General features: G+C 48.5%; 1 protein-coding gene across 1 annotated transcript in view; it reads right to left on the bottom strand.

Annotated features, from left to right (window-relative positions):
• The window catches only part of PODXL2 (podocalyxin like 2), a 41,271-nt gene extending 28,578 nt beyond the window's left edge, over positions 1-12,693 (bottom strand). Inside the window, exon 1 of the mRNA XM_073351363.1 lies at positions 12,028-12,693. Within this exon, the coding sequence (XP_073207464.1) occupies positions 12,028-12,073 (46 nt within the window). The 5' untranslated portion in view covers positions 12,074-12,693. The remainder of the gene's footprint in view (positions 1-12,027) is intronic.
• Positions 12,694-20,596: the final 7,903 nt, after the last annotated feature.

The following is a 20,596-nucleotide window of genomic DNA, read 5'->3' as shown; positions in this document are numbered from 1 at the left end:
ACCCCCACCCCCTATCCAACCCCCCCCTGCTCCCTGACTGCCCCAACCCCTATCCACACCCCCGCCTCCTGACAGGCCCCAGGACTCCCACGCTTATCCAACCCCCCCCCGTTCCCCGTCCCCTGACCGCCCCCCCCGAACCTCTGCCCCATCCAACCACCCCCTGCTCCCTGTCCCCTGATCACCCCCCCAGAACCTCCGCCCCCTGCTCCCTGTCCCCTGACTGTTCCCTGGAACCCCCTGCCCCAGCCCCCTTACCATGCCGCTCAGAGCGGCATGTCTGGCAGTCACGCCGCCCAGCCGGAGCCAGACGCGCTGGCGTGCTGCCCTGCAGGAGCACGCAGCCCCACCACCCAGAGTGCTCCCCGCGCGGCAGTGTAGCTGCGGGGGAGGGGGGACAGCCTCCCCGGCCGGGAGCTCAAGGACTGGGCAGGTCAGTCCCGCAGGCCGGATGTGGCCTACGGGCCGTAGTTTGCCAACCTCTGGTCTAGACATTACCGACCTGGGGCTTACCCTGCTAAGCCACCCTCTGGAGGGAACAGTTGCGTTAATGCACGTTCACGTACTGCCCAGCCCCACCAAAGTGTGCCCTACTGCCTAAGCACAGAAGCATCTTCGTTCAGATATAAATCTGCAGTTCTGGAACCGTAACAATCCATTTGTCCTGAAGGGACTCGGTGTCAGTGGCATCTCCTAACCAGGCTAGGAAGCGCCCAGTACTCTGAATACGAGATAAATACCTTCATCACAACAGGTTAGAAAAGATACCAGTCATTATTTACCCTGTGGGGGTGGGGGTGAGAGAGACACATCCTCTGCATGTGTGTATACCTATTCTGGTGGATCCCCCAGGAGATGTATACAGCAAGCCAAAGTAACTGCATGACCTTATGATTGTAACCCTGGCCCTCCTTTTCCCCACCTCAACTGCTTGTATCATCTGCTGTGCTGTAACCACTATTAGACTGGGAGGTATTAAGGGAAGGGAACATAGCTGTTTCATTTGTCTGCAGGGCCTATGGCACGCTGTGGTCAATTACTAAATAAATAAATAATAAGGGGATGTCCTGCCTTGCAGGCTGAAACGGATCACAAACACTGAATTCTTGTTAAACACCCTTCCTGGAGAGAAGGCAGAATTTTAAACACTCAGGGTAAAATCCTGGCTCCACTGAAGTCTATGGGAGTTTTTCCATTGACTTCAGTGGGGCCAGGATTTCACCCCAGGACTCTCTCTCTCTCTCTCTCTCTCTCCATTATCTCCCTCCTAGGAACATAGTTTGTTGTACAGGGGCACGTTACACATGTAATTCAGCTCACTCACATGAGCCTTATACAGCTCTCTTGCTCACTGCTACAGCCCTCTACAGAAGCTCAGCTCTTCCCTACAGGAACAGAGGCAAGGGGCTCTTCCCCATAACTGAGTGAGCGACCCTTCTATTTTGAAACACCTGGAGAGTGGAGAGTTAACTGCCATTCACTATACCAGGGGTGGCCAACCTGAGCCTGAGAAGGAGCCAAAATTTACCAGTGTACATTGCCAAAGAGCCACAGTAATATATCGGCAGCCCCCCATCAGTTCCCCTCTCAGTGCCTCCTGCCTATTGGCAGCCCCACCATTCAGCACCTCCCCCTCCCTCCCTGCACCTCCCAACAAGCTGTTTCATGGCATGTAGGAAGCTCTGGGGGAGACCAGGATCAGGGGAGGGGGCGGGAAGGGGTGGAGCGTGGGCAGGGCCTGTGGCAGAGCCAGGGGTTGAGCAGTGAGCACCCCCCGGCACACTGGAAAGTCAGCGCCTGTAGCTCCAGCCCCGGACTCGGTGCCTAGACAAGGAGCCGCGTATTAACTTCTGAAGAGCCGCACGTGGCTCCAGAGCCACAGGTTGGCCACCCCTGCACTATACCTACATGGAACAAAGCTTTCGTGGCAGCACTGTACACAGGGACCGAGATGCTCTCAGATTTAGGGTAGAAGAACATATCCAACATGGGACCTTGTCAGTTTCTCTTTCATACTTTTAAATACAGACTAAGCCCATCTATAGTGATGGTCATATTCCAAGCACTTCACAACCATCTAGTTAATTAATCATCACTAGAGCTTTGGGACATGGTTAAGTATTATGCCCATTTACTTACAGGGAATCTGAGGCATGAAGGATGTAACACCTAGGGATATTCCCTCTAGATTCCAGCTGCGGAAGCCAGAAGTTTCCAGTTCCCAGCTGAGGGCTCAGACCACCCCTCCCACGCCTGTACAGAGCTCTAGAGAGAAATCACTTGCCATTGTTGCTGGGAAACTTGGGAATGACGGGCTGCATTTCTCAAGTATGCTGCCTGTGTTTGGCCTCAAGAGTCTTTTCACTACTGATGTAGGAAATATTTATTTTCTCCCCCCACCTGTTCCCAAGCACTGCTTGGTTTTGTTAATTTTGTTCTATTGATCTAAGACAAGATCAGCTCAGCCCAGCACAGATAAATGGAAAGAAACTATCATAGAAGCAGCTGCATTATGGAAAGAAAAGCTACTGCAGCATAATGCAGCCAGTGGAGACACTTCTCCAGGCATCCCAAGGGATGGGCAAACTCATCGGCAGGTGGCTGAGTCACTCAGTGGGACTGAGACATCCTGAGCTTTGCAGCAGAAGCCCAGACATGGGATAGTCCCTGACAGGCAATGACTTCGCAGGTTCAGTTCTACTGGAGCGCTCTCCTCTCTCCGCTTCTAAAGAGCTTAAACTGACACAATTTTGTTCAGGATTTTCTTGTTCTCATGCAAAAACAGCTGTTAATTGATTATGTGTATTAGAGTAGCACCTTCAGGCCCCAGCTGGGAGCGGTACCCCTGTGTGCTAGAAGCCGTACACACGCACAGTAAAAAACAATCCCTGCCCCCAAAGAGCTAACAATCTCAATGGACAAGAGAGACACAGAGTGGGAGAAAGGGAGTATTATTTTCCCAGTTATAGAGGTGAGGGAGCAGAGGTGCAACAACACGCCCAAGGTAATGTAGTGAGTCTGTGGCAGAACTGGGAACTGTACTCTGTTCTTCTGAATCCCCACATAGTGTCTTGACCACAAGGCCACCCTTGCGCTCTCAAATGCCCAGGAAGGCCTAGGCTGCTACACACATGGTTTGTTAGTGAACTGCTGGGGCAGTAACAAGAGGAGAACAGCACAGCTCCTTTTTTCTGTAGGTCCCACAAAAATGGCGGCGATTTATTTGGAGTTGGGCATTTCCACCCTTCCTCGTTACTTTGGCTACAGCAAAATGGTGGTGGCAGATGGACATTCTTGGACCTTCCCCACCAGGTGGTTGTAACTAGGCTGGGCAGGATTAGATTGAAATCATCAGTAGTTGGTAAACATCGACTTTCCCTGACACACAGAAATAGGGTGACTGTATTTTCCCAAAGGGAAAATGGGACACCTCACAGGGCCAGCCCGAGGCCCCCTGCCCCCGCGCAAGCCTCCCCCCAGCCCTCCCTGCCACTCATGTGGGGCCGGCCTGAGGCCCCCCTCGCCCTCCTGAACCCCGTTGCCACATGCCCGCGGGGCTGGCCGGAATCCCCCTGCCACCCACCCTGGGCCAGCCCAAGGCTTCCCTCTCCCCTCTACGCGCGAGACCAGCCCGAGCCCCACCACTGCCCGCCCAGGCCCAGCCCAAGCCGCTCCCCGGAGCCCTCCCTTTTGTGCGGGCTGGCATTGCTGCTCGCCCCCCTCTCTCCCGCATGTTCCTCCAATCCCTGATAGGGGTTGCACCCACTTTTTTGGCAAAACTGTGCAAGATGATCAGTTGGCAAGAGCAAACAGAACAAATGTCCAGTTTTGCCAAAAACATCGGGATGGCCAGGACAGGGCTAAAAAAGGGGACTGTCCTGGCCAAAATGGGACATGTGGCCACCCTACACAGAAATCAGTGAACAAAATATCCATCGACAGCAGCCAGCGAGCGCAGCCTCCCTTGCATTTGGTGCCCACAGGAATCTGGTATCCAGGCCCCATGGCCACATAGGGGGCCCTCTGCAGCCCCACTGTCACGGCCTTATTAACTCATTAAACAGTTAGGAGTGCAGGGTTGTCCCTGGGCCAGAGCTGTTCAGTGATGGGGTGGTCTCCCTCATGGCCAGGGACTTGTCCTCCTCCTCACAGTCCTAGGCAGCCCTGCTGTCATGGCCCGCATCCATGCAAGGAGCCCCCCACAGCCCTGCTGTGAAACTGTGAAAATATATTAACACTGTTTATTTATAACCTTTTTTTCCAGTTATTATGACTGATCTTAACTGTGGAATTTACCAAATAATAAAACTCAAATTCTGCTGAGCCCAGAGTTCCACTACCCTCAGCACAAGATAAAATTACTTTGTCTCAAACTCTGGAGTGAGTTGTCAGCAGAGATGGTTCATGTGGGCACTACCCGCTTTCTCTAGGAACATCTCCCAAATGCAAGTGTGCCTCTGCATCCAGCATCAGGTGAAAGACCAAGTAGTTGCTTTAGTCCCTGGGAAAGCCCCGGGTCTGTTGCAGGGTGTTTACTTTTGTAATAGCATCACAGAAGGGTTAGATGGAGGAATTGGACTCAGGACACCTCCCCGCCCTGGCACACACTCGCAACCTAGTTCTCTGCTATCCTGCATTTCCTGCATTCATTTACACTTGCACACAGTGAGTATAAAATGCAGCCACCCCACTCACACGCATGGGAGTGTTTTACATCCACTGCACAGTTGAAAGGGGCAACACAAGGCACAGGGGCCTGGAGAATCAGGCCCAGGATGTCTCTTTGGAATCTTTATTGACACACCCCTCACATTCTCCCAAGTGCTTCCTAGGGAGGCCCATGGCAGTTGTCAAGACAGGCAATGGATGACTCAAGCAGAGGCAGGAGCATACTTCGAAGGAAATGGACCAATGGCTGGAGTGGAGATCCAACACCCACCAAGGCTGTTCCTAAGCCAGACTCCTTTGGAGAGCAAAGGGGGAACAAACAATTTCCATTTGGTGTCAGTTTTCTGACACGGTACTTTAAATATAGATCAACTGATAGGAAAACAACACACACACAATCAAACAAAACCCCATGACTGCAGAAGAGATCGAGTGGGGAGTTTTAGCCAGGACGCATTGGTTCCTTCAAAGGGGGCATGTCTCTGACTGGCAGATTCTGTACAACAGCCTCCCAGCTGGGTGTGTGACAGGCACCAAAGGGGGTCAGGAGGGTCTCAAGTTGTCCCCAACCAGAAAGAGGGCAGCCATGACACAGTGAAGGGAAATGGAGTATTCAGGGCTCCAGCCAAGTTTGGTCCTGCTGCTGTCCAGCTTCCATTTCAAGCTTTACCCCGAACAGATCCAAGGGTTTGCCCAACTAATGTTATTTACCAGGGTAGCAGGGTCAGGAAAGGGTCACTTGCTGATAATCAGTTAGGACAGCAGCACAATGACTGGCGGAGGGAAGCATCTACTAGTGATGTCCCCTCCCCCTCCAATCCAAAAACTCTGTGTAGAATGGAATAGCTGAGGGAGCAAGGCCCAAGGGCATTAAGAGAGGAGGGAGGTGTGGGCACAGGGAGCTGAGGAGGGAAACGGATCTGGAATTAAGGCTAAAACTTACAATGACAACCAGCTTGTCCGGCTATTATGTAGGTTCTTTAAAGCAGTGTGAAACACAAAACAAAAACGAACTGAGAAATCACAAGGATAATTCTGATCCCAGGTACTGATGGAGGAGGAAGAGAAGGAGAAGGAACTTGACTTTCCTCGTTTGAGTCGCTGCTCTCAGATGCTCCTGTCTATCATCTGCACCATTAGCAGCCCCATGGACGCTCAATGACATGGACTAAGAAACATACGAGAGGCTCAGACCCCAGCCAGAGTTAATCGGCCTGATGTGTGATCATTGTTACAGATTATCTGACCCCTGTTCCTTCCCCCTACGAGATTCCCCCCCTTGCTGTGTCGCTCTCATTTACTAGTGGAACATTTTAAATTGAATGCTGGATTAAGAAGCCTAGAGGAGCTATCATTTCTAATTAGGGTTTCGGAAAACAGCTTGAAGGCTGGCATGCCTCTGGCACAGTCCAAGGGGTGAGCACACAGGTGCCTTACCAAGGGCTCCTTCTAGCACACTTATCTTCCCTGGGCCCCAGTATGTTTTCTGGGCTACTGGGATGTATGTATGTGTGTGGGGAGGCCGGGGTGGTGGTGGTAGTTTAATGACCCATCATGGGAACAATTCTCCATTGACTGGAAAAGGATGGGCAAGATGGGGCCTGACAGGTCTTTGTAGTTGGAGAGTTTTTGCCGGGAGGTTACAGAGGATGCAGGATCTCTATGGGAAGGGGTAAGTCTGTACCATCATGCTCCTTCCCCACCCCAGAGCCACCAAACCAAGCAAGACGGGGGCTCTTGCACTAAGACGACCTTGGAATGCTGGGAGGGATCGAGAGGGCGCACCGCAGTTAGCACAGAAGGGCACACCAGACGGTTTTGCTGTTTCAGGGAGGATGCAGGAGAGAATCTAGGCCTACACGTGGTAACTGGTTCTGCTCAGGCAGTGCTGGAAATTGCCTCCCCTTGGGCAGAGGCTACCTCGCCTCAGAACCACGTGGCCCTGATCTTGGGGTCTGATTTTCAGAGCTGCTGAGCACCCCCACCCTCAGCTCCCATTCACCTCAACTGGTTGCAATTTTCAATCAGCAATACAGACACACAGCACTTCTGAAAAACCAGGTCCTTAACACGGACCAACTATGAAAGGTTGGGCATGCGCCCATCATCAGCATGTGTCACGACGCTAGGAGGATTCAGATGCTGAGCAGACCATTGCCCAATGCCTCCTCACACATGCAGTGAAAACTGATCCCATCCACCAGCACTGAACAAACCCAACTCGCCTCCCTTCCCCACCCCATTCATTCCAGGATCTAGATCAGGATTACTCTCCTTGTTTTCAAATCCTCACAGACCTGGTTTCTTTCCCCTTCCTGGTCCTTCCATTCTTCTAGTAGCTGCCTTCTGCACCTCCCGCTGTCTGGGAAAAACCTACGGATCCTTCTGCTCCATCACCATTCCAGGGCAATTCCACTATCAGCTGAAACATCTCTCTTTGCCCTTGCCTCTTATTTTTCCTCCCAGTTTACTGCATAACCCCTCAAAGTGTTATAGGATCTGAGGTGTACCAAATAAAGCTATATTATTGGCTCCAACAGCACAGCTGTTGCAGAGCCAGAGCTCCTTGACCAGAGCACAGAGGAACAGGTTTCTAAGAAACATGCTAGAGGCCCCATCAGCCCAGTCAGCCAAATGGTGTTTACACTGACTTTGCCAGAACTAAGCTTAAACACAGCAATTAAATTCAGTTCCAGCCCGTGCGTACAAAGGGTCTCCCAGGACTTCCTTCTGTTATATGGTACACTGTGTTGATCCCCTCTACTATATTTATATCCAAGCCACAGGATCCAATTTCAACAGTTTCATGCTGTGGTTTAGTCAGGACCTCATGTATATTCCTTAACTGGACTCAACCTCTGGACATGTTCAAGGGTTCAGTGTAGTTTTGTGACACCATTTAAAACACTGATCGTTCCACGCTAGACTACAAAATTGAAAGGAGCAAAGAAAGACAGTAGTGTAACCAGGCTTGGTTGTAACTGTCATGTTGAGGGAGAGCTCTAATATCTTTCTCTCTCACACACACACACACACAAGATCTCTCTCCCCCCATCAAGGAATCCATGCCTGAATCCTGCCAACAACCAGGTTTAACCAGGGACGTGAACAGCACAGGTCTCATCCTAGCTAAGCAGGGCACAACTGCCTTGCCAGCATCCCTGCCGCTATAAACAAATGGCTGCATGTGTTTGCTTTGCCTCCGTTGTGTCTCTGCCCAGGCTGCACTCGTGCGGGTGACAAATAGCTTGTCTCCATTCTTTTGGGATTACGTGTTTAAATAACCAATGAGAACTGGCAGCAAATTCACACGGTCGCCAGCAGCAGGACTCAGTGCACCTTCACCCTTCACCCCCTTACACTGTACTCTGCAGTCTAGCCTGCTTTGTTGCTACCGTTGGCTTATTTTACCCACAATACTCTAGAGCTGCTTCCCACTCTGAGCAGAGGGGAAACTTTTATGTGTTCTGATCTGTAGCCCGTCGCCTGGAGCTTCCCTTCGAGGTCTTCATGTAATTATTTCAATCCCTGATGCCTATAATTAAGTGAACATTTCCTTATGTTACTGAAGAGGCAAAGGAAAAATTGACTGCAGGGAATTTTCATCTATCCTGATTTATGCTCCCTAGGCGTGGGTTCATTTATACAGTACTAACGAGGAATTGTCTAAGCGGACAGACGGAGGGGAAAGAATTATCTAATAGAGCCTGGCACTCACACAGCCACATGCAGACAGACACCTGGGGTGATATGGGGAGGAGGAGGGAGATGTTTTTCTCTTAACCTCATAAATTTACTATTCATGAAAGCAAAGGGCTTAGATAACTGGCTAGAGCCAGGCAATGCTCAGGCAAATGGCATGCTGATTACCAGCCAGATCTGACAGTGGACCTCAATTCTGACTTGCCACCACCCCAGAGCTTGGCCAGTGTCCCTTAAACACAATCTTCAGCAGCTAGTGTTTCATTCCTGGGTCTCAAGCTGAAGCTCCATCAATACACCTCATTCCTGTCCTGCAGCCTCCCGTTCTATTCCAGTTTTGGGGCTCCCCTGCTACACCTCATTTCTGTCCTGCAGCACCCCCAGTTATCCCAGACCTGAACCTCTCCTCAGCTGGGACTGCCAATCATGAAAACCTATGTGCAGGTTTTGCAATGTAGACTCACTGCAGCGTCCTCATTCTTCACTTGTAACCTCTACACTAGGTAAGAATCCAGGTCTCCAGAGGCAGCTAGCTAATGAGTTCACCCATTGGCCCCCCACAACACCAGTTTCACTAGCCTAAGGATTCAGCTGGTACTAAGTTATGCCCTTCTCGGTGTCTCCTCCCACCCCCATATTATCTAGGTGCTATTAGAGGGAAACAATCGGGAGACTTCTAAAGAACAAACCCCTTTTTGTTGCTGTCAGATGGAGGATCACGATAAAGGTACAAAGCCACATCTCAGCAGAGAGAGAGGCCCTTCCAGAAGTTGGAAGGAAACTTGGAAGGTTTCACCGGTCTAGGCATCTCCACCTGATATTGGTATAATGTAGCCCAACTCCTGTAGCTCCCAGATGACGTTTAACGCCACCTCCCAAGTGCCTGTCTGTGTAATTAATGTAGCTTTAAAATAATAATTGTGAAGTTAGTGTTGGTGAAAGTTGCTGGCTTTACAGCCCAGAAGACAGCTTCGATGCACAGACCAGTTACAGCCTGGGAAGCAGCAGAGCGACTGTCCCACATACGTATTGCTCCCTTCCAGGGACCTCCCCACCTCACCCTCCAAGGATGAGGGGGTCATTGTCTCCATCCTCATTCACTGCTGGAGTCTCCTGCAGAAATGCATAACAGGGAGGTCCCAGCTGTGGTGGCTTTCTATGCTGTAGAGAACTTTTCACTAGGAGATGGGCTGAGACCTTATCCTGTAACAGTTGGATGACCCCAGTGGAAAGAGGGGTAGACACTGGATCCCTCCTCCTCCTAACAAAGACACACTCTGGTGGCATAATTTAAACCACACTTGGTTTCTGAGTTCCCCACCCCACCCTATAACCTCACTGGTGGGCCCCTCTTTCCCCATTTTGCCCCCACTATCATATCACCAATTTGGGAAGGGGACATGTACCCAAGAGGGTACATAATCACTTCTGGACCACCATGAGTAGAGCTCCATAAACTGAGGTGGGCTGCATAGTCAGCCAACAAGCAAAGATTTGCCCATTTACCCCTATCCCCACATCAGAGCTCTGCCGATTTAAGATGCTAAGCGTACTAGGGATATCCCTGAATCTCTGGTGGTGCAGTGCTCCACTTGCTCCGTGATGCACTCGGAGCTGTATTTGCAAATCGGAGTGCCAGCACACAGAGGTAAACAGCTGAATCAGAAATCAGAGACGCAGAAGAACTGTTAGGTTGCAATTTGTCAATCTCCCTTCACACAGCGCGGGAAGGTTCCTTACAGCACATTCTTATATGACTGGTGCAGCTTGGTTTGAAATGTATTAGGTGATGGGAGGTTCACCCACTATGGGGGCAGGAAGAAACCACAAGTATTTGCAGTTGGGACACCATTGATGATTCAGCACCATGGTGGGAGCTGGTACTAGACCCCCTAAATAGGCCTTCTGATCCTTTCTGTCCTATAACGTCTCACTTCATTATTTTAAAAAATATATTATTTCTGTTACGGTAGTGCCAAGAGACCTCAATCAAGGGTCCAGGACTCATTGTGCTAGGCACTGCACACCAAGAATCAAAAGATAGTTCCTGCCCCAAAGCACTTACAATTGATACCTCTCCTTCAGCTGTTTTGGGGGTGTGCTTTTGACTGACATCAGGAAGTGGGATATTACTGACCCCACAGCACATTCTCTAGTGCAAACGAGCTACCTCTTTATGAAACTGGCCCTTCATTACGCTCAGGGAGAGAAGCTCCCAGATCCAGCATAAGATGCCTTCAAACCTGGCTACTATCAAATGATCCCAGACAAAGAAGGCTTACACTTCTAATGCTCCATTTCAAAGTTCTGTTTTCACAGCACTACCCCAAAATTCAAACTACTTTTCTTTTAAAAGGCAAAACTCTCTTTCCCAGAGTTCTTTGAGAGAGGCCCCTTGTTTGAAAACATCTCCAAGCAGATTATATAAAAAAAGCAGCACAGACCTCATAACTAGTCTAAGTATAATTACTTATGTGCTTAATCGGCTTTAATAAATGCCCCACCCCTTCTCCAAATTTCAAGATTAGGATCTTTGGGGCCGGTGAACTTGTTTCCTTTTTTTTTTTTTGGCAACTTCACAGTGGTTAGTAAACTGAAAAAGCCCATAAAATAAAGATATTTTTTGTGCAGCACAAGATAGGGGCATCTCTATAGCCCCCTTGGGAAAAATAACAGCATGCAAGAATCCCAGCTCAAAGAATGGCATGCAGAAAGCATGCTACATTCAGAGCTATTTCCACCCTCTCCATAATAACACCACCTTGTTTACTTCAGTTGGACAAGTGCTTATTGTAGCATACACCTTCCCTGCCCAAAGACATTTTTAGCAGCCTTAACACACATTCTTCTTCCTAAGAAATAAACTTTTAGAACATACAAGTAGCAAATGATTCCCCCCTCCCCCAAAATCTTCACACTACATAATAATAATAAAATGATTCTTACAACTATCATGGAGTGGACATGCACCCTTCATAAAATCAAATTAAGGAAAAAGTACAGAAACGAAACTTGGGTCACAAAATCTAGACTTGAAAGACTGAGCGTAATCTTATATCCTTAAAAATAGTGGTTTAAGGAAGGGAGAAGCTGCCCAGCCAAGATCTCAAAGCTGCACAGAAGTAAAGAGCACATTGCTGTGAATTTTAGCACATAACCCAAACTCTAGGGAAAGATAAAGAAGAGGGGGGATTACTCACTAATAACAAGTCATGTTCCCTTCTGGGGACCTACCTAGCTCATTAGAGGTGAAGGACCGGCAGATCAGAGTGGTTTTGGTTTCTTTTCTCCCTATCTCTTCACATTCACACCCAGCGAGTTATTGCTTTATTTAATTCAGTAACAGAAGAGACAGGAGAGCGGAGGTCCCATTTACTTGGCCAGGTGCTGGGGACCAGAGCCAGTTTGGTCCCTATGGTCTATTCCCCAGGACTTGGCTCCCTGGTGATAGAGAAGTCCTAGTCAGTTCACCCCACTGGTCCCCAGACAGGATCGACCCCACCAGTCTATTCCCAGGGCTTTGTCCAAGCTGCTTTAATTTAGCAAGTCTTCTGCAACTGACAGAACGCTGCTGGGATTGCAGCAGCTTCTCCCCCCGATTTCATTCGCTCTCCCGCAAACAAATCACTTTAAAATCAAAGCAACAAAGGCACTCACCCCAGGCCAGCAGCACCGCCAGGGCCTGGTGCAGCCGCAGCTTCATGGTGCTGGCCGTTGCACTTCTTCACTTGGACCTGGATTCTGCAGCTGCCCGCGGGGCTCTGCCCCTCCTGGACACAGCAACCACCTCTCTCCCCTGCAGGTCCGCCTCAGACTGCATCTCCCCACCGCCAGCAGCGGAGCTGCAACTTCCCCCCAGCCCCCTCCTCCCGCCGGGCTCCACTTGCTAGTGTCAGGCTCCCTAGGGTAGGGGATCTGGAGGGGGCGGGGTGGGGAGCTGCTCAATGGTCAATCCGTGCACAAAGGGAGCTCGCCCTAAAGCCGGGCAAGAGCAGCCGCCGCCTCAGCAGCCGCCCTGCCAGACGCAGCCCGGGTCTGGTGCTTGCATAAAATCAGCCAAATCTCCCAACCCCACGGCGTGGTGCATCCTCCTTCCCGGGGCAAAGGGGGCTTGCCCGCGGCGTGGGCACCGCGACTGCCTTGCGCCTAGCGGCCGGCTGCAGCGGCTTTGCTCTGTCTCCCGCAGCCTCCCAGGGCAAACCTCCACCCCGCCTCCGCGGCGGCGGCTCGGGGTGCCCCGCGTTCCCAAGCCGGGGAATTACAATTCATCCCTCCCCAGCGCTGCGTTCCGGCCCCTGCCCGGGACCAGCTCCCCCCGGGTCCTAGAGAGAGGCCCGGCCTGCGCCCTGCTGAGGGCGCTCACGAGCGACCAGCCTGCGGGCCAGGCTCCGTGGGAGGCAGGAGCGCGGGCGGGCGGGGGGGGGGTTACCCTCCTTCCCTGCGGGGTGTGTGCCAATGAGAAGCTCTCTGGCAGAAGCGCCCCCGGACCACCGCGAAGAGGCTGCCTGCTGGGGAAAGCCTCTTGCCCTTTGTGCACACGAAAGGCTGTTGCTGGGAGAAGGGAGGTGCTTTTAACAGCACAGGAGAGAGCTACAACTATCATCATCTAGCTCTCAGATGGCACTTGTCACTGGCAGCAGGTACAAAAGCCGGCACGCTCCAGAGCGGGGGGGTTTGAGCCACTCAGTACAGAGACAGGGCCCTAGCTACAGCCTTCAGATTCCCCTGAGTAAAGCCATCAGATCTGGGCCCAGCGCTGCATAGAAGCAGAGCTGGTGGAAATTATCCAAAGGAGACATTTCCCCCAGGGAAACAAGAGCCTGTCCTCAAAGCAGACATCATTCGCTTTCCCCGCCCAAGAAAGTAGCCGCTGTAGATGTAGATCATATCAAACCAACATTTTTCACATGGAAACTCTTAGTCCAGAGATTCTCAAACTGTGGTCCGAGCTCCATTCAGGTGGTCTGCAGCCAGTTCCCTCTGAGGTGCACACCTGAGCTGCCCCACACAAGAGAATGAAAGGCCACCCACCTAATTAGTGGAGCCATGTGCCTGGACCCTGGAGAAGATGCACAGGTAAGGTGAGGTGGTGGCCAGGGGGGGAATAGAGGGTAGGTGGGAGGGGGCAGTGGGGTGAGAAGAGGGGGTGGGGGGAATTTGGGACGTGCAGAGCTGCAGCAGCCAGAGAAAGGGGTGACTTTCCCCAGCTCCAGGACTGTGGCTGCTGGGGAGAGACCCCGCTCCTTCCCAGCCCCAGCTCAGGGGCTGCTGCATCAGGGGAGAGAGGGCACATCCATTGCATTAGAAAGGTAAGACTACTGATATTAAAATACGAGTTGTGTGCTTTTATTTGTAGAACAAAAAAAATGTTAATTATTAATTTTTTTTTATATAGTGCTTTTATCCAAAGCACTTTACAAGAGTTAGCTACTGGTACAACAGCATTCGGAAAGATCATTAAGTGGTCCACCGAGACTCTCAGCAGTTTACAAGTGCTCCACAAAAAAAAGTTTGAGAACCACTGTATTAGGCATTTTTTGTTTACCTAAAATTCAAGGAACAATACCGGCCAGCCACTGTTTAGATAAAAGTGTCTAGAGGAGACATGGTAGAAAGTGGCACCAAGGGCAGGCCCCATTATGTACCCTGCAAACTTAAAACAATTTCAACATTTTTTCTCAATTTTCCAACTAGCTCTGCTTAACAATTGAAGAGCTTTTGTATTATTAGGGGCCCCAGTTTGCCTTCCCAAAACACAACTACTCCAGTTATCCTCTCTCACTACTAGGACACCTCCCGCATCTTATCCTATTCCCTACTCACCCTGCCTGTTACCTTCAACTCCTCATCCTCACTCTTTCCTCCTGACCTGTCTCTCTGCTCTCACTTCCTACTGTGCTCCCCTCACTCCCTCTGTTCTGCTGTCTTCTCTTGCTTTTACTGTACCTTTGGCCAAAAGTAAGGGATGGTACCCTCTCATGCTTTTCTCCTTCACCCCATCCTCTCTCTGCCCCCTTGAATTCTCTTAGTATCCACTATCCCAAGAAGAAATTTTCCAAAGCCTGCACCTGTGCTCTCTTACTAACACGGTCCCAGTTCTGCTAATCCAAAGCATTCAAAAATTATGGGTCAGGCCACCAAAGATCATGAGATTCATGATTTTTTTAAAGCCAGATTTTTTGTCTTCTGTTTTTCAGCCTTTACGAGGCATTCAGCTCATGTTTTTCTCCACACTGAGGCCCTGGTTCTCCACCAGGGGTACATGTACCATGGGGTTCACAGACATCTTCCAGGGGCTACTCAACTCATCTAGATCTGTGTTTCTCCACCTGTGGATTGCAGCCCCCAGGGGAGTCACAGCATGGGTTTAGAGGGATCACAAGTATTGGACTGGCATTAGGGGGTAGCAAGCAGGGCAACTGCCCAGGGTCCCATATTACAGGGGGCCCCCACAAAGCTAAATTACATGCTTCAGCCCCACCAACTGGGGATCAGGCTTCAGACAAGGCTCACAAGTGAAAAACAGGCTCAAGTATCACATTGAAATTTAAGTACAATATTTATATTCCAATCAAATATATTTTATAATTACATAGTAAAAATTAGAAAGTCAGCAATTTTTCAGTACTAGTGTGCTGTGACACTTTTGTATGTTTATGTCTGATTTTGTAAGCAAGTAGTTTTTAACAGAGGTGAAGCTTGGGGTATGTAAGACAAATCAGATTCCTGAAAGGAGTACAGTAGTCTGGAAAGGTTGAGAACCACTGCTATGAGGGATAAAAATGTACTTAAAAAAAAAATGAAAGCGGAGGTTCTTATAATCGCATGATTCCAGGAGCTAAGGCTTTAAGAAATTTAAAACAAAACATCAATAGCAAGAGACTAACAATACAATCACAAGAGTTGGCAAATATGCAGTCCCTTCACTATGGGGTGTCCCGTTCATGATGGGATATTTGTGTACCTGATTTCAAATGTAAGCTCCTGAAGACAGACATCAGGTCACTTCTAAATCATTCTCTACAAACTATTCTCCATAATAAGTGAAATGCACTTTGAAGATTATGCCAAGGGCTGCTCAGGCTTTTAATTACCTAGTTTATAGATGTGGAAAACTAGCACAAAAACAAGGAAAGTGACCTGGTGAGTCAGTGGTAGATCGGGGAATGGTACACACAAGGTCCAATTCCTTGTTCCTAATCCCATCATTTTGAGAATGAAGCCAATGAATTAAGTGCACAGCACAGACATTTACAACTAGAGCTGATCAACATTTTCTATTCAATTCTGTGATTTTTCAACAAAAGGTTAAAGCTGACAAAAAAAAAACAACAAAGAAAAAACATTGGTTCTCTGTTTTTCACTGGAAAAAACATTTTAAAAAAATCCAAAAAAATTGCAAACTTTTTTTTAAATGAAAATGTTTGGAATTTTCTTCACAAAACATTCTTACCAGCTTTTGACATGCTCTGTTTAGAACAACCAAGTGAAATAATCTGACTTCATGTAGCAAAACCTGCAGCGCTCACTGTTAGTCAGGGTCAAATCATGAACCAAGGCATTTTTAAAAGAATGGGTAGCCTTATTACTAACCCAAAATAATTCAGTTTCCCTCCTGTATGGGAGAGTTACAAGAGTTCACGCAATCCTTCAAACTACCTCCAAGAACCCCAGACTTTGAAAATCTGGACCCAACAGATCTCTACTCGTTCCACTGACAGTGATAGAAGAAAGCCCATAAATTCAGATCCAAGTCCTGATCTACATCCTTTTATGTTTTGGGGTCTCTGCCCTGGGCTTATAGGAATAACATGGGCAAAGGAAACTAATTGAGCAATACACATGCCTATTTAAAATTTCTAGTGACATGATACTCCCGCCTCTGGCTAGGCTGAAAATTGCCCCTTATTTTGGCACTTGTGTGCTGGTCTCAGACAGAGCTGCGTAAAGGCAGCATAAGAGGGAAAAACACATTTTAAAACAGAAGAATGAAATGACTGTCACCATTCATCACTAGCTTCAGTCAGCCAGGCCAACTCTGCCAATCTGGGGGAAAATAGCTGTCAGCGGTGGGCAAATGCTAAGTCCCAAGATAGCATGCAGAGCCTACATCCAGCACCTGAGCCTTCTGATGCACACAACCGTAGACAAGTGTGGTTGACTGAACTTTGCTCTAAGAAGATTTAGACAATGCTACAAGTGAAGGTTATTATAATTTCTTATTTGATCTTCAGCTCCCTAGGTGGTTGATGTTCTAAAATTATGTTAATGGCTAGCAGTAGCGAAAGGAGTTTTGTGATTCAACTGTAGTGTTGTGGATCCTTTGTTTTATGGCAAAGTGAAATCCAAAATTGTGATGAAAATTGTTAATGGGAGCATCCAAATGCCCCCTCCCCTTTTTTTTTTTTTTTTTTTTTTAAATTAGTGTCTTTACCTGTCACTTTCTGCCCTTCACTTAGGTTGGAACCCTAAAAATTGGTCAGGTCAATTCCACTTTTTTTCTACTTTCAAGTTCCCTCTAATACAAGTGTGTTGAGGTTTACACCATGGCTGGGGAAAACTGAAGATTTTTTTTTCACGCTTTAAGTTAAGCATACAGCCTTGTCCTTAAGAACATGCATAGCTTTACAGTTCCAAATTCAGGGTCAAGTTTTGGCCCAAGATATTTGCATAAGCTTCCGTGGAAGTAGATAGAAGTAATGGGTGAATAGCTGAGGGAAGAATTTCATGACTTAGATCGGTTCAATAAAATATACTAAACAAATTCTAATCTCAATAAATGTTACTTGTTTTAAAATGTCAATTAAAAAATAATCTAAAATATGCTGGTAAGAGATTTTAGGGCCCAACAAAGCGGCAGTGATCTAATCTGAGACCACAAAGGTGAAACCAGTCAGAATCCAGATCAACCAACCAGTCTGTTACCATTGTCATGCTGAGCAAAAAGTAAGCTACTGCCATAGTGAAGAGTAGAGAAATGTTTTTACGTTACTGCAGTGTTAGCAATCAGAGGCGTTTAGGAGTAACAGAACAAAGGATTTTAGTAAAACAAAAACAAACGCACACACACTTACTGTTTGCATTTCAGTAGCACCTAGAAGCACTAACTGAGATGGGACCTCATGCTAGGCACTGTACATACAGTAGTAGAAGATAGATTTTACAATTTAAGCAGGCTAGACAGAGAGTGGGAGAAAAAACACTTTCTTTTACCATTGGAGAATGGAGGGATAGAGAGATTAAGTGACCTTGCCGAGGTCACACAGGAAAGTTGTGGCAGACCTGAGAATTGAACCCAGTGTCCTGCAGCATAGTGTATTTCTTAAGCCACAAGACCTTCCTTTTTCTCATAATAGGAAGCGTTGAGGATTCATTTCTCTTTTGTCCCAGAACTACCCCCTCCTCTAAGGGAAAACATTAATCTTGCACTGTTGCAGCACGCAGAAGTTTACTTGAGCATGTCTCTTTCCAAAGAAAGAGATTTGTTTTGCTGACTCAGCCTTTTCAATGCTGGGATACTGTGAAACATTTTGTGACTTGTACTAAGCAGGGGCAAGTATTGGTTCTATTCTTACATCACTGTGGAAGTGAGGTTTGCATCTACTTCCCACAGATGCAGCTTCAACCCTTATTGGGGCTCATATAGAGGAGACATGTAATAACATCAAGTCTTCAAGATAAGTAGCATAGATGTTAAGGCCAGAAAGGACCATTAGGTCATCTAGGCTGACCTCTCTGTATAACACAGCCCTGAGAATTACATGCCTTTACCCCTGTATTTGATAGGTGCTTGGCTTCCTCTAGGACAGCAAGATGACTGGTGGAGCTTCAGCACTGGAGAGTCAAAGCCACAGCCATCTAAGTGTGCTAACTGGAGTTACACTGGGGAAAAACCTCAGCTGATTCACCACTGATTCACTGTAGAAAATGGGGAAATGCAGAGGGATGGGAACCAACTTCTGCTCAGCTATAACCCAGGTTCGCCATGGAAGTTTTTGAATAATTGTCAGGCTAGAGGCAGTGTGTGTTCTAATCTTATCCTTACTTTATGAAAGCCTTTGCATTAGAGCTGTAGTTGTGAATGCTGGCTGTCATCTGTCATTTGACAAGCATGCTAGGACATGTCCACTATCCAGCATGCAATTAGCTTTGAGAGAGGTTGGGTGGTGGTGCTTTGGGGCCATGGTGAAAGCAGAAGCTAACACTGAGCTGCTAATCCTTTCTGTATATAACGGGGGTAACACTTCTAGTAGAGAGCTTACAGGACTGGAGCAAATACTGAGGTGCCATTAGTTTTATGGAACTATCCACAATACTTCTTCACCTGTGAAATGAGCTGGTTATTTACAGCCATCTGCTCACCCAGACCCAGGGAGCATTCTCTGTGCCTAGAGAGTCAAGCTCATCCAGGTCTCCCCTAGGTGGGGCACGTGTGCATTGTTCTCCAAGCTAGGTAACTGTTTTTGTAAAGTGCATGCAGATGCATTGTTCCACCTCCAAGACACTGAACCTGCACACAAGGGGGGCAGCTTGTAATGGATCAGAGTCTGTGCAAACGCTCCCCTTTTCACTTACTGTGTTTTGAAGTCACACTGGAGGCCCTTCCAAAGCCAGCCAGACTCAGCATTCACAAGCAGCCAAAGGCCCAGCAGGGGACTTGGCAGATTATAGTGACACCACCTTGCCCATGTATTTCTTAGAAGCAATATCGAAGTAATTCTGCATTTCTAAGCTATCAGGGGATTTAAGTACAAATCCAAGCAGGGCAACAGCCTCTCCCACCCCTTGCTACACATAAAGTCTAAAGACCTGCAGGTTTTCAGAGGTGAGCGCTCATGTAATGTTTTAACCATTACAGCTTGGAGCAGAGTGCCCAAACTTGGCTAAGCCCAGGGACTTTCAGGGAAGCCTATTAGGGAAGGCAACAGCTCACAGGGAAACACTCACTAGAAAGCACTCTGCTCCTCTCCAGAGCCCTGCAGTGCCATCCTTATTGCATTCTACTGATGGATGCTTCCCGGCAAGGCAGCTTCTGAGTGAAGCAGCATCAGTTTTCACCCAGTGCAGCATCCCAGCTCAGACCAGCTACCTGATGGTGCTGAGGGCCCGAGCTCACTCCAGGGACCCTGGATGCTGACGGTCTTAAGAGGAGGAATATGCCTTCAGGGCAGTGTTAGTGAGGAAAATTCAGTTCCTGTGGCACTCTGAGGAACCCACATACCTCTATTCTGTGAGGGATGGAAAATATTAAACGGTTAACCAATAAGTATTAGTCTTACCATTAATATATTGCAGTTAACATTTAAAACAAATTGGCAGCAACCCCCACCCCCCTGCTGTGTGGGGCTGGGCGGCAGCCCCAGACCCTAACCCCTATTGTGTTTACGATTAAACGGTTAACCAATTTTAATAGTTTAAACATGTACTTTTAAAAACAATATTTACATCCCTAGTACTGATACACCCCACAGCATGGGTACTTTCCAAAGGAGGTAAAATGCGTGTTCCTGGGCTGTGGGGTCTTCCACTAGTGACCCCAATGTCAGCTGTAGCAAGGGCCACAGATTCAAGAATTGTCCTGCACAGTCAGGCTGGACACTGCAACAGGGCGTGGGGTAAAGCCAAGAGCTACCTCTAAATTAAGACCTCATGGTGTGTGTAGCATTGGGGGCAGGGCTAGCAACATCTCAAACTGAAGGTCCTTGACCTCTTCCAATGGGGGCATCTCCTGGCCTGAGTGACAGAGAGGAACGAATGGCTGAGCCAGCCACAGAATCCCCAGCTGCTCTCCCAGGCCCTTTGTCCCTCACTCTGCCTTCCCCACCCCTCTGGCAGTAGCAGGTGAGGTGTTCATAGCCCTGTACGCTAAAAATTAGAACAAGCTTTGGGTGCTACTGGGATGCTGTTCATGCTAAAAGGTTCTGTCCAGGTTACCACCTTTAACTATGATTATGAAACAGGCTTTAAGTTCAGATCACCCCAGCTGGTCACAAGTTATACATTGTATCCACACCCCAGCTCTGCCATGACAACCACATAGGCACATCCAGGCCTAGCCTACTAGTTAATCATATTTGTATCTGTACATTCTGGAGGCAAAAATCCCCTAGCAAGGGAGAGGGTGCCAGGAAGACATGCCCATGAGCCGCAAATGGAAGCCCTGCCAGACAGAGCCCCAGGGGAAAGCCAAGCCAGTTATACTAACACCAGGTAGGAGTCTGGTTTA

Source organism: Lepidochelys kempii, chromosome 7, assembly GCF_965140265.1.
Source record: "Lepidochelys kempii isolate rLepKem1 chromosome 7, rLepKem1.hap2, whole genome shotgun sequence".
NCBI classification, from domain to species: domain Eukaryota; kingdom Metazoa; phylum Chordata; order Testudines; family Cheloniidae; genus Lepidochelys; species Lepidochelys kempii.
Note: the sequence above shows the minus strand (reverse complement) of the source record. Positions and strands in the feature narration are given on the sequence as shown.